Genomic DNA, 13,563 nt, shown 5'->3' on the forward strand with positions numbered 1-13,563 from the left:
TTACTGGAAGCTTGCTTATGATTGTTTTTTATGTCCATTAACACCAATTCTTTACTCGATGCTGGCTGGACAAGCAAATGGAAGGAATATGTGCATAATCAACCTTTTTTCTGTGATTTTCTTCCTCCTTTCAAAATTGCATTTGAAGTATATTTTATGCAGTTTTCATTTTTACTCTGAAAGAGAAATCTGATTGACAGCTTAATAAATAGGAATAAAAGTTTATTTTACTGCCATACAGCTGTTTTTGACATATCTTGGAAGATTTTCCCCTTGACTTCCAGTACATTTATGAGCCACTGCAGTGCTGCTTACTTAGGAAGCGTATGCTAAAGGCAGAGAAATTATTAGGTCATTTCAGCTTTTACTTCTGCTTTACCTGAAGAACATTCATATTCACGCTTGAGGTCTGCTCTCTACTCTATTGTTCGTTACAGCACAGTTTTCAGTCCTCTTTCTTTCCTCAGTTTTCTGAGAAGTCCAAACCAACCCTGTTCCACCTCCTTTAGTGTGCCGTGGCCGCTGTGACTCACTATTGATGCCTTAGTTAATTTGTCACATTCACTTTTGAAAGGACTTCAAGATATTTGTGAAGTTTGGAAGAGGGGTTAGTGGATAACAGTAGTTGCTAATTATAACTTCCAGCAGGATGTTGTTGATTTGAATCTCTTTGGGATGAGAGAAAGGTAGTAAAAGTGGAATGATTCAGTATGTACTGAAATCCCTGTGAAAGAGCTGTGCAATTCTAGCAGTGCACAATCAGCAAAGTGAAGCTCACACAGGTTGTGACCTTTTTTCTTTCAAGATCATCCTTGTAATAAGAGCTTATGTTTCCAGAAGGGACACTTTCAAGCAGGAATATCCCAAAGCCTAACCAGTGAGATATCTCCTGTTCTTGTGGATGTTGAGTGCAAGGCATTTCAGTGCTTTTGGAAAATGAAAGCATTCTAATCCATGTGATGAGGCAGTATGACTTAAGAGACCTTATTTATGATTTTATCGTGGTCAGCTCTATGCCTTTCCAAATCAGGCAGTTGCCTGGATATAGCAAAGCAGCCCTGACGTTGTCCTGAGGTGTCCTCGGGACTCCTTCCTGCTGGCTGGAACAGACTCGCTCTCTGCTCCCCCACCGCTCGCAGGTCTGCAGTGCCGACAGGGCACGAGCTCTATCCAGTTCATCCTGGAAAAACCACGGAAGCGCCCAGGCACAGGAACAGGCAGATAGATCCCTGTTGCTGTCGGGAAATGTGTAAGGAGAGAGGTGGCATCTGTCCTCCCTTAGTCTTTCACCTCCGACTCCGCTCTTTCCTTCCCTAGCCCGTTAGCCCACATTTATCTTCCTGCCCAGCCCCCCGGGCTGTCTAATCTCATTAACGGGGGCTGCCTCCAGATCCGCAGGCGGCTGCGGTTTCTCGGCCGCGGGTTTCGGCGTTGGGCCGCTGCGCGGCGGAGCGGCGGCAGCAGCGCAGCACAGCACAGCACAGCAGCACCTTTGACGTGCCCGTTCCCCACGTGACGGCCGCTCCATTGCGGGGCGGGCGCTGAGCTGCCGCCGCTCCGCCAGAGCGGGGAGAGCCGCAGCCGCAGCGTGTGTGCGTGCGCGCGTGTGTGTGATGAGCGATCTCCGCGTCCCTCCGCCCGCCGCCGGCTGACACCCCCAGCGCCGGGCGCGCCAGGAGCAGCGGCAGGAGGAGCCGGGAAGCCGCGGCCACCCCGCACTGACCTTGGCCCGGGAGGTAACCGAGCTCCGCGCCCTCCCCGCGGCGGTGCCGAGCGCTGTCCGCGGTGCTGGAAGCGCCGCGCCGCTCTGCCCGCAGCGCTCCCCCGGCCATTTGCCGCGGGGAGGTGCGGGCACTGCGGGGCAGGCGCCGGGCGGGGCGCGCCGAGGGCGAGGTGCGGCTCAGCCCCCATCGGGAGGTCTGGGGAGGGGGCCGGGGGGAGGCTCCGGAGGGAGATGTTTGGGGCAGAGCGTGGTCCGCTCCGCTCTCCGCAGCCGCCGGTGCGTTCTGTAGATGGACATTCTTACACCTGCGTGCAAAGCCGGAGCTACGGCAGGAGCTGAGCGCTCAGTGCGGCTCCACGGTGAGGGGGGGGGCGGGGGGGGGAGGAGGAGCCGGGGCTGGCGGCTGAGCTTTGCGGTGAACTACGAGGAAAGTAGGTGAAAGCAAGCGAGAGTGCGTTCTGTCGTGTTTGTTGTTTGACGACAAGAGAAGTTGAAGGAGGCTGTTCTCGCTGCGTGTTTGCGGTTTTTGGAAGTTGCTTTTGTCCGAGCCGCGAGATGAGGGCAGAGCTGAACACAAAGTCGTGGGCCCAGTCAGTTCTCCCCAAACTGCAGTCAAGAGCGTGCCGAGCATCCCTGGTTGGAGGTGCATATCGGGAAGGAGCGCTTGGGGAGAGGCACCTCATGATGTAGTGGTTAGTGGGATGTCAGGGAGCTATTTGGAGCGACAATTCATTAGCGTCTGAATTAAATTAACACGTTACATTCATTATTTAAAGTCAAAGGAGAGTAATGACAGTAAATGGTGAATTAGCTTCTTTGCTCCAATGTAAATACCGGTAGGAGTTTAGAGCATACACTGAATCTGTTAACATCTTGGTATAAAGTCATGTCCATTAATCATCAGGGAGGGAAGGAGACTTGAGGAAATGTCTTACTGAGACCACTTGTACCTTTTACAGCACAGCAAAAGCGGATCAGATCTGTGGGACATGGCACAAGGAAATAATTATGGGCAAAGCAGCAATGGGGTGGCTGATGAATCCCCAAACATGCTGGTGTACAGAAAGGTAAGCTTTGATGTTTTTTTTTTTTTTGAATCTGAGGAAGGTGCTTCAGGAAGTGGTGATGTCCTTGACTCTCTTGCCTAGCAAGTGAGACTGTTATTTTTTACTGTTTCTCTGCACCTTACTGAAGATAAGCTACTGCTGTGCTTTCCCATGAATGGAGCAGTGTGATTTCAGAATGCTGTCACCTGATATGAATTTGGAACGTTTTGGCTGCTGACATTTATGCTGCCTAAGGCAGATAAAATGGCTTGTGAGAACTGTCTATGTCTCAGGAACTGCTAGTGACTCTTTTTTATGAAGTGACAAGGTTTCTTGTTTTGAATGGCAAAATATCCACGCCTCAACTTTGCATCACATTCAGAAACAGTTTAGAATTTGTAATAATTCATGTATTTACTTCATTTTATGCACTGTAACATATGATATGTGATGGGGGTGATGTGTCAGTCTGGAAAATGTTGTGGGCTCAAGTGTTCGCTGGCAAAATCTATTAGTAAAATGAACGCATATATTATAATTATCTGCAATCACCAGAACATAAAACCAAAAAAACTAAAAGAAAACACAGTGCCACAACACAAACGTATGCTCTGGGGATTCTCTCTGGAAAGCATTTCTAATGTAGTTATTCTAATGTCATCAATATACAAATTTCCAGACACTGAGCTTCAGTAGTATGATTTATATAGCTTCTACATTTTCATTTTTGTTAGAGTAGATAGATGCTTGGAGATTTTGTGATGGGGGATGAGATGTCATTATTTTTTCTTTATTTTAAGCTTGACAATTGTGTTTATTATCATATTTTTTTAATGTTTAGGAGAGTGACATATGTTAATAATGGAGAAGAATAGGTGCTCAGAATTAGAGACAACCTTTTCAAAAATCACCTTTTTCTGTAGTGAGATATTGGTGTAGCTGAATGTTTTATAAATTCTGTCTAGAACATAAGAGAAAGATAGGTAGAAGTCATTTCACTTCAGAATAAATAATCTCTCTATCATTCTCTAATAGCAATAACTAAATCTTGGGAATCCTTGTAATACATTAGAAAACACAATACTTTTGTTAGTCACTGTGTTGGGAATGAAAGCGTTGTGCAGAGTGAACAAAGAGCTAGATTTGTTGGCTTCGTGAAGGCTTTTTTTTTTGGGGGGGGGGGCAACTGAAAAAGTATTAATAGTTGCTAAAAAAAAAAAAAAAAAAAAAAAAAGAGGGCTGTTGGCTGGCTTCAGAAGGAAGCTAAATTTGAAGCCCTGTATTCTGAATAACACAACTGCAATACACAAATGCTGGAAAGTTTTCTTGAAGGAATTTATACAGCATTGACACAGGGATTAGCACATGTTTTGTGTCATGTGTCTGGAAGAAATAGGTGAGACATCTTCCTGTGATAATGAAGAATTAAATTTGCCCATGATAAGTGAAGACAATGACTTTGACTATAAAAGCATGATTTTGTATTTTTTGCAATTCTTTTAGTTGAACTTCCAGATGCTGTTTGAACTAAATACAATCTAAGTAAAGTGCAGTTTCAGACCTGGGTTTCCTAAATCCTCATTCTGTCAGGAGTATTTTATAGAAAATGGAAAGACAATTCTTTACAGAACAGAGTTTTGGGACTTACAAATTAAGTATTTAAAGCTTTGAATCCTTACAGAATCATTATTGCTCTATAAATAAATAGAAAAGTATTGACAATCTTGGTGGGTTTTTTTTTTTCCTCTTTCCTTAAAATGTCTTTGGTTTGTGATTAGTTATTCATCTGGGAGGTTGTAGAAAGGCAGGTTATCGAAATGCAGAATAGAGTCATAGTAAGTGTATCTAGCATATTATAGTAGCGTGTATTCACAAAGAAGTTTCATTGCATTTTGCTTTCATAAATGAAATAATTAAAATATTTTATGCTGAATTTTCTAACTAAATATTCTGTACATGTCTAATTCTGAATGCTTATTTGCATCTGTGATAGAAAAGGCAGTAACAAACATAAATAGTTCCTTAGATAATTTTCACCCATGCTCATGTGTCAGTGCTTTTATGCCTTGGGGAATGCATTTTATTTTAATAGAATGTCAGTTGCATTATTCTTTTTGGCTATCAGCCTAATTATAAAGTAATGACACATGACACATCATTAATACTGACATACCTTGGAAAAAGTCTTGATTTTTTTTTTCTGTCAGTAGCCTGAGGCCAACATGAAAAATTTAAAAATCCTGCTTTTGCTTTCCACCAGAGTCCATTTCGGGCAGCACTTAAAAGACATAAGACACTAGAATGCTTACTCTTTGCTCATACAGGAATCTTAGATTTCAGCAACATTAATTCACTGCTGGAAGTTAAGTCTGAAAAATAATACTTCAGATGTAATGTCAGGTTTATAATGTGCAGTTTTCCCTAGTTTCAGAGCTTAACTTATCCTGTTTCATCTTGTGTGTGGCACAGATAATTAAATAACTAAGAATTGTCTTTTGTTGAATCTCATTTTAAACCTTTATTTTTTTGATCCGTTCTTTTTTTTTTGTCAAGTATAGACTGCAAGGATTAAGAGTCCTAATTTGGAAAGTTGATGGTCATTGTATTGCTGTCTGAACTAGCTTCGTTTGAGAGGTGATAGCCTTATTTTGTAGCAGCAAGATTGCCCTTGTCTGAATTCATGTGACTGAGACTTTGATTCTCTCTACATTTCTCACTGCCCTACATGTTAAAAGAGCTTTTGCCAAAGCTGATTAGACTTACTAACAGGGCTTCTAGTATTGTAATGAAGTTAATGAGGTGTTCTGGTTTTGTGTTGGTTGTTGAGGGTCATATGTACCAGTATCACCAGTATGTACCAGTAGTATATTCAAAATGCTAAACCTGTAATCTCACGATACTTTAGTTTACCGCCTTCTGATATTACTGATAGAAACTAAGCCTCCCAGGTGTTATACTTTAAAAACGTTGTAGAAGAGCATTAGAACACTTTGATCATTTTCTTCTTATAACCATTCCATCCTCAGCTTGTACAAGAGATGTCTTTCAGTGGTGACTACATATAATGTGATGCTTTCACGTGGCTTTTATCAAGTGCTCATTTAAAGATTGTTAAACTGATAAATTCCTTAAAGCTTGTGAGACCAAGGAAGGACATAGTAGGTGGGATTTTTCTAAGTGCTGTCACTCACTTTGGCAAGAGAAGAATTACTTTGATACTCCGCAATTCTGAGTACGCTGTAGCAACCAATGGTTCCATCTTATTCCCAGTGAAATCTGCAGAGTTTGTTACTACTACATTGCAAATGCAAATGCCATGGCAGGCTAAAAGACGTGAAATACTGTAAAGGACATTAAATACTGTAATTTTATTAACTACATATATCTACAATATATGATTTCTTCTGAGAATAATAGTGATGTTGCTGCGCTTAGTGCAGAGTGTGGGTGCTGTTTTGGTTTTATTCTGACTCGCCTAGATATGGAGTTGACTTAGGTATGTCCACATTTAAGGACCTCAGGAATTTCAGCTGTAGGAATAATAGAATTTTCCTCCTTATTTGAGGTGAACATCATGAGGATGTTGTCATAGTTCTGGAATAGTTGGTTGCTGTTAAAGTAAAATAGGTGGTAGCTGGGGGGCAGGAACTTGATACTGAAGGACAGTATAGCTACTAGATTCTGCAGAGTGCCTTTCATGTGGTGAGACTACATTTTGCTGTATGCTCTCACCTCTCTTTGTACTGATTTTCCATTGTATCTATGTGCTGTGCGATCTGATGCTGTATTCCCTCCTGGAAAGGTTATTGTCAATACTAGCTAGGGCATATATGCTTTGGCATCATTTGTGATAACATTGGTATAAAGGAATTGACTGTCTCTCAACTATACAAAACCACTGATAATGCAACCCAAGGAAACTTGATTATAAGTACTTCTACTTGAGTCTGCAGGTGGCTGGATCTGCAGATGTGAGAGGCACACCTGCTCTGTGTATTTACTTTGGTGATGCTTGCTGATATTTTTCTTGCTGTCTCTTCTTCTAATCCTTCCACTAGGTGTAGAAAAGTATCAAGTGGTTTTGCAGTGAGTGGTTTTGTTTCATACTGTTCTGAGCTTGATGTGCTCAGATCACTAGCATTACTGTCAAATACAAAAACACCGCAGAATTCTGTGCCACCATGTTACTTCCTTTCTCCGTCCCACGTGTGCCATCTGAAAACTGTATATGCCTGTTTTGATTGTGTATTGTCATTTTTAGTTTCTCTCCTTTTTTCCTTTGAAGCAGTGTACGTTTGTAACTATGGAAACAATGATGCTATTGATAGTGATGCGCAATCCAAAGTCAGAAGCTGTTTGTTTTGGAGTTCTGAGTTTTTTTTCTTCAGACTTACAACATGCTTTGTGAAGTGTGGGATTTTTGTTTTTAATAGTTACTATATAAAATGATAACATATGAAACATATGAAGCTCTCTTCAAATCAATCTCTAAAGGCTTCAAAAAGATAAGAAGTTGTATCTGTGAAGTCTGTTTACAAATGAAATAATAGACGAAACCTAGAAGAAATAAAGAGTAAAGTTAAGAATTAAGTTATCAGCAGAATATGTCTGTGTAACATACTGTGAAACTTTTCAAGCAGAGTCTTGGGAAGGGGTACAACTGTGGATTCATAACAATATACAGTGTAAACATATCTGTTTTTCAAATATATCTCTGCAAAAAGTAATCTCTTTTGTAACAGATGCATATACTTATTCTCTGTGCTATCAGTGGATGAGCTGAGGTATGACAGTGATGTGTCAGAGCAACAGAAAAGCTAAAAGTATTTTTTTTTTGTGCAGTTGAACAAACTATTTTCTACAGACGAGGGAGATGTCAGGGCTGAGCTTACAAAATACTACCTCGAATGTCTTCAGTACTTTCCATTATTATTAACTACTTTATTTAATGAACTACAGTAGAAGGGGGAAGGAGTTGGAAATGTGAGAGCTGAACTGACTGAGGAACAGAATTTGGAACCATAACTTCATCTGGAGGGTGAGAACTGCTTGGAGTTTGTGCTGGCAAATGGGCTGAAAAAAGCTATAGGAACAGGAGTAGTGGCCCCTCATAAAGCCATCATAACTGTGAGTAAAGCTTTTACTGGATAACATATAGACCTCTTAACTGACAGGGATGGGAGCTTCACATAAAAAACAATCTGAAAACAAACAATCTGAAACATGGGAGAGAAATGCAACCTGCAATATTTAAATGTCAGTATGTTGCAGCCTGTTAAATTGTTCAAAAACGCATTCAAATGATAAGAAATAAATGTTCAAAAGACAAAAATATTTTAATTAGAACTCAAAATCGTTTTTGAGCTGTGAAAGTTCAGAAGTAAGTGTATGACAGCTTATATGACAGCGGATTTAATTTTCTTTTCAGGATAGCGCTGAACTCTCCAAAGTAAGGAGTGAATCTATATTGTGAGCATTCAGTTATTCTTTGAAAAGTTCCTTCATATCCTTTATTTTTTCTTTGTGGTTCTTGGTCACCTTCTCTAAGACTAAACAAGCTTGTGCTGAGATTATGCGGTACCTTACTGTGGTGGGTAGTTTTTAATCTTTGGATTATTTAGTCTTGTACAATTTGGGGCCTGTTTTGTGCTCATGTAAATGTGTACCTATGTTTGAAAGCTTCCTTCTTCAGGTGCTGCTATGGTTCTCCTTCAGTTTATTTGCATATGTGTGTACAAATGTGTCTATGTATCTGTGCATAAGCTTCTTTATCTCTGAGGTGAACAGGGCATTGCTCTTGCTTTTTCTTATTTCTGTCACCAGCTTTTCCTTCAAGGATACTTGTGGCTATGATGCTTCCATTGAATTAGAAGCTGGAGAAATACCATAATGTATGTTTCATCCCTCTTTGCCATAGAAGATACATAAGTCCATTGCCTGATTTTCAAGATTTTTAACACTATTGGGCTATTGTTAATTAATTAGGATCTTCTTTGCTAACCACTAAGTGGAGTTTGAAGTGTAGTTGATCCTCACTGTCATTCATATCAGAAATGCATCTGGGGAGGTGAAGGGTTTGCTGTGTTGTGTTCAGACCAAAGATGTGGTGATTTCATTCTGAAAAACCTTAAGCAAGATCTGAACAGATCCCAGAGCCTGGCCAAATAGAAATATATTCTTGACATATTTATCCTCAAATTCTTATACAGATTTGCTCCTGAGAACCACATTTCAGTTAAAATGAGAATGTTGAAAATACCAACTCTTCTACATCATTTCTGCTGCAGGTTGTTTGTTTTCTTCCTTTGACTTATGGAAGTCCTGTTCAGCCAATGTATTGTGTAGTTTTAGAGAGGAAAGATTGTTCCACAGAGAAAGAGGTATGAAGGACATTGCAGTTCAGATCTGTAGGACCATCTAACTGAAAGAGAAAATTTCTCCCTTCAAGGAGCAAAGAAATAGTTTCTCTTCCTATTCTATGATGTAGAAAAAGAGGCATAAATAAATAAAATAGCTTGCAGCCTTCATTGAAATTATTTTGGAAGGAATATTATACTAACCAAACATTTCTTTTGTAATATGATTATTGAGTCATAATTGATCAAAATTGCATAAACATGAACATAAAGCTTGACTTGGCAAGTGTATAAAGATGTAGTTGTCTTTGATAGTATCTCCTATATATAATGCAACAGTATTGTACGTATTGTACCTCTCCTGCCTTGCTGTAAAAATGAGTTGCACATATCTGTCTATAAGATTCATTCCACCTGTACATACATTGCAACTAAAATAAATCCAGAATTTCCTTGCTCTTCTAGATTCTGTTTTCAATACTAAAGTATTTTGTAGATCTGTTACTCAATGTGCCCTAACTTTTGGTGGAAAAACATAATTTTTCTGATCTACTTTTATATCTGGATGAGTTAGCAGTTTACTGAATTTTTAAAAGAAGGACATGTTAGGGCTTCTTAACACCTACACTTCTGAACTACAGACTGTAAGAAATATAAATCTGTGAATTAGATTCTGCACTCAGGTATAGATTCACTGTAGCTCTTGATATCAGTGAGAGCCATACAACTGCATTTGCTTATAGATTCAGTATCAATATAGAAGAATGGCAAGACAAAATAACTCCCCCTCAGAATTACATAACCTCAAGACAGGTGTTTTACAATAAGAATTCTCTTTCTCTTGCATGCTTCTGTCTTTCTGTAGTGCAATACATGGAACATTTCATGGCTGTGCCATGATGTTGGCATGGTTAGCAATAGAGGCAAGGAAAGTGTGATCTGAAGAATAAACTCAATATTGTAAATTGGCATAACTACCTAGTAGTGAGTGTAAAACTTACTGTATGAATTAGTGCTATGGTTGAGGGGTAGATTTCTCTATGCCTAGAATAGTTTATTTTAGTTATTTTAGCTGTGTTGTCTGTAATATAATCTATACTATAATTAAACTTGATGAAATTCTGTGAATTTAACTTTTTATTTTATACATAGTACCTCAAATTTATCAAAGTACTTCATTAGATACTAAAGCACTATGATCATAGCAGCTCTGATTTAACCAGTTACACTACAAAGGACAAGAGTTCTACCCAGCTGCTCACAGTATTACTAGATTTCAAACGTCTCAGACTTTTTTCATAGTTACTAAGCAACCACAAATCTCATTCAAGTCGCTAAGAGGTAAAGTATTTTGGTAAATTTTCATGAATTGTGTCTTTTGTGCTACCTGAATCAAACAGGAAAAAAAATAATAAGATTCTGGTTCCTGAGGTTTAGGGTAGCAGGCAGTATCCATCAAAAGAGAAGAACCATACTAATGTTTATGAGGCTAAAACATTTGTTTGGTGTCCTAAAAAGAGGAGAAATGCCTTTATTTCTAATATATAATCTAAATCTACCCTTTTTAAATTTGAAAGCTTTACTCCTTGTTCAGTCACAATACTTCTTGATGAAGTCTTTCCGCATCTTTCTTGTAGGACCTCTAAATACTGGAAGTTTCAATGTTTGAGCAATGTCCTGCTGCTGGACTGTTCTCATGACCTGAAATAGTTTATTACATTTATTCTGGACAAAAATAGTTCTCACTTTACTTTCTCTTTACCACCGTTTTGTTTCCAAGTCACAAAGGCAGCTATGGATGCTGAGATTCGAGTTTATGTTGTCTGGAAGGGTATTACGCAGGTCCATGTATCCATTTTTAAATTCCTTTGATTTGCCAACTTTTTATTTATTTATTTAGATGTATTGAGGAACTACATAGCTTCATGCTTTGACTTTGAACAGAAATTCTGCTCTTTGTCTCCTTTGAAATAGTTTCTTGAAGTAGATCATTTTATGGTACAGGTTGCTCTCAGCAATGTTAAAAGAAATGGAGTAAGTTCAAGGAAAAAAAATCTGCAAGTGATGCACTGAAGGGAAAATATTTAGCATTTCATCATTTTGTCGCTTGTGTTATGTTCACGTGAGGTATACTGAGGTTGAGTGAGGCCAGCACGAATCTGCAGGTTTTTCTGGAAATAATGCCGAAGCTTCACTAGGTGGTGCTCTTCCCCCTGGGTAGTGAACAAACATTGCACTGTGATGCTGGCAGGGTTTCTGCTGGGGAAGAAAGGAGTATTGGGCTCATAAACCATGTCTTCCATAGTAGGTGTTTGTGTTGATGTCCTGGTGAAATTAAAACCAACAAAAAAAAAAAAAAAAAAGACTAGGTTAATTAATTAATACTCATTCTTCAGTTACCAGGATGGAAAGCCTTTACTATAGTCATGAGTTCATCAACAAACAAACACTGATGTTCGTTGTCTGCACTTAGCAAGCACAAGAGGTTGTTGTTCTTTAGCATTCTACTAGCAAACTGAAAATATAAATTCTGTGCATGAAATTCTGCATTCTTAAGTATAAAACAAAGATGGCTAAGAGATCTGGCAAGGCTACTCAGTAGAGTCTGAGACTAAGCAATTTCTACCTATTTCTTTCCTCAGTGCATGGAATGGTTTTTGCCTCACCTTCAGAGTAGTATTTCAGGATCACCAAGATGGAAGTTGAGCTTATTATAGATTCAATCGTTCACGTGAATTTTTCCTAAATGTTGGTGTTTTTTTTTTTTTTGGTTGTTTTGGCAGGCCTTAGCAAGAAGAAATGGATTTCTGTGTGGTCTCACATTTTTCCATTATCCCACTTTTTGCGCTTTTCATTTAATCCATAATAAGACATGATAAATGGATTTTAGATGACTATTCAAATTTGACATGAATGTCTTAGCATCCGTTGAAGATTTAGCCATATTGTAGGTTGTGCTTAAGTATTTTTGTCCCATTCTTTTTGCAAGGAATGTTGAATGGATGGAATAATAACATGCTTGTTTATTAGTCAGTTATACTTAAGAGTGTTAAAATAAGCATTCAGCATGCTTGGATTTTTAGATACCTTTGTGACAAAAACTTCTCATACAGAAAGCCACTGGTAGATGCAGTTGAGGAGGAAGATGTTTCCTTCCTGATCTTTTATTTTCTATATTTTTTTATACTTAAAGCAATGAGTTCTTTACTTTGTAGATGTAGACATGGCATTTTACTTTGTGTGTCCCCGAGTGCAGAATAAATGCTGCCCTTGCTCAGGTTATTAAGTTCTTGAAAATTGCCAAGTCATTTCTGTGCAAGTGAAATGCTGTAGAAGTTTTTATTCACTATTGTCCTGATGGTAACATGCTAGAAGTGTGAAAAGTGGGCTTTTCTCACCAAAGTTGGCTGTGCTATAGAATGATCTAAATGAAATCTTACATTTTGTTTATATTTTATTTTTTCCCTGCAAAATAAATGTCACTATTAAAGCAGTGAATGACTTCTGACAAGTGAGAATAAATGTTAGCCAATAGCCATCGTAACTTCTTTTTCATGAATGAAGAGATGAATGATGCCTTGAGGATGTGGTCTGCATTAGAATATAGTAGGAAAACAGCATCAGAGTACTGCATTGAAATGCAATAGTAGTCATACTTCTTGCTAATGCTAGGATGATTTGTGATGAGTGATCTGCTGTATCACATTTCTAATCTATCAGATCTCACCCTATTGCCTTCCGTTAAAGATTCAATGTGGTCTTGCAGAGGAAGACTGAGTGTGGGAGAAATAAGGTTCTCTACATTGTGCTGCTGAATTGAAAAAATCACTCCATATCGAGGAAGCAGAAAGGCTTACAGGCCCTTTGTGCTTAGCCATTTAGGATGTAGCTAAGTAAGACAGAGATATTATTTAAAATGGTTGAATCTGTGTTGATCTCAAAAGTAAACAACGCTTACCCACGTTTTTGAGAAGCAAGATTGGAACTACAAAAACTCTTCATTTGTACAGTACTGCAAAAACTGTAGATTCATCATGGCTGGTGAATTGTGCTATTACAAGAATGCACTTTGCAAAAGATCAAGGAAGTTTGTCTAAATTCAAACATTGCATTTAGAAAATAAAGGACGTGGATATGATTCGTTGTTCTGATTTCCCACTTGACAAAATGGCTGCAGTTTTGTTCCTCTGTTTTTCATTTGTAACTTAGAGAGAATTAAACTAGACTTTAAAGAGACACTGAAGATAAAATGAATTATGCTTTTGGACAGTGGGTAGTATGGTGATGGCAGTATCGCAGTAATGAATATGCCTTTTTTCCCTGATAACTCTTTTTCCAGTTATGTTTTTAGAATTTGCTGTGATTATGTGATTCATTACAGACCTAACCTTTGACTTTCTGATTAAGGGATTCTCTGTCCTTTTTGAGTGAAGTTTTT

General features: G+C 38.8%; 1 protein-coding gene across 1 annotated transcript in view; it reads left to right on the forward strand.

The window, feature by feature from the left end:
* Positions 1-2,042: 2,042 nt before the first annotated feature.
* RGS7 (regulator of G protein signaling 7) overlaps positions 2,043-13,563 on the forward strand; it is a 195,671-nt gene continuing 184,150 nt past the window's right edge. The window contains exons 1-2 of the mRNA XM_065729858.1: positions 2,043-2,082; positions 2,683-2,790. Of these exons, the coding sequence (XP_065585930.1) occupies positions 2,713-2,790 (78 nt within the window). The 5' untranslated portion in view covers positions 2,043-2,082; positions 2,683-2,712. The remainder of the gene's footprint in view (positions 2,083-2,682; positions 2,791-13,563) is intronic.

This window comes from Cyrtonyx montezumae, unplaced genomic scaffold, assembly GCF_038088225.1.
Source record: "Cyrtonyx montezumae isolate F1298 unplaced genomic scaffold, pur_monq_1.0 scaffold_0, whole genome shotgun sequence".
Lineage (NCBI taxonomy): Eukaryota > Metazoa > Chordata > Aves > Galliformes > Odontophoridae > Cyrtonyx > Cyrtonyx montezumae.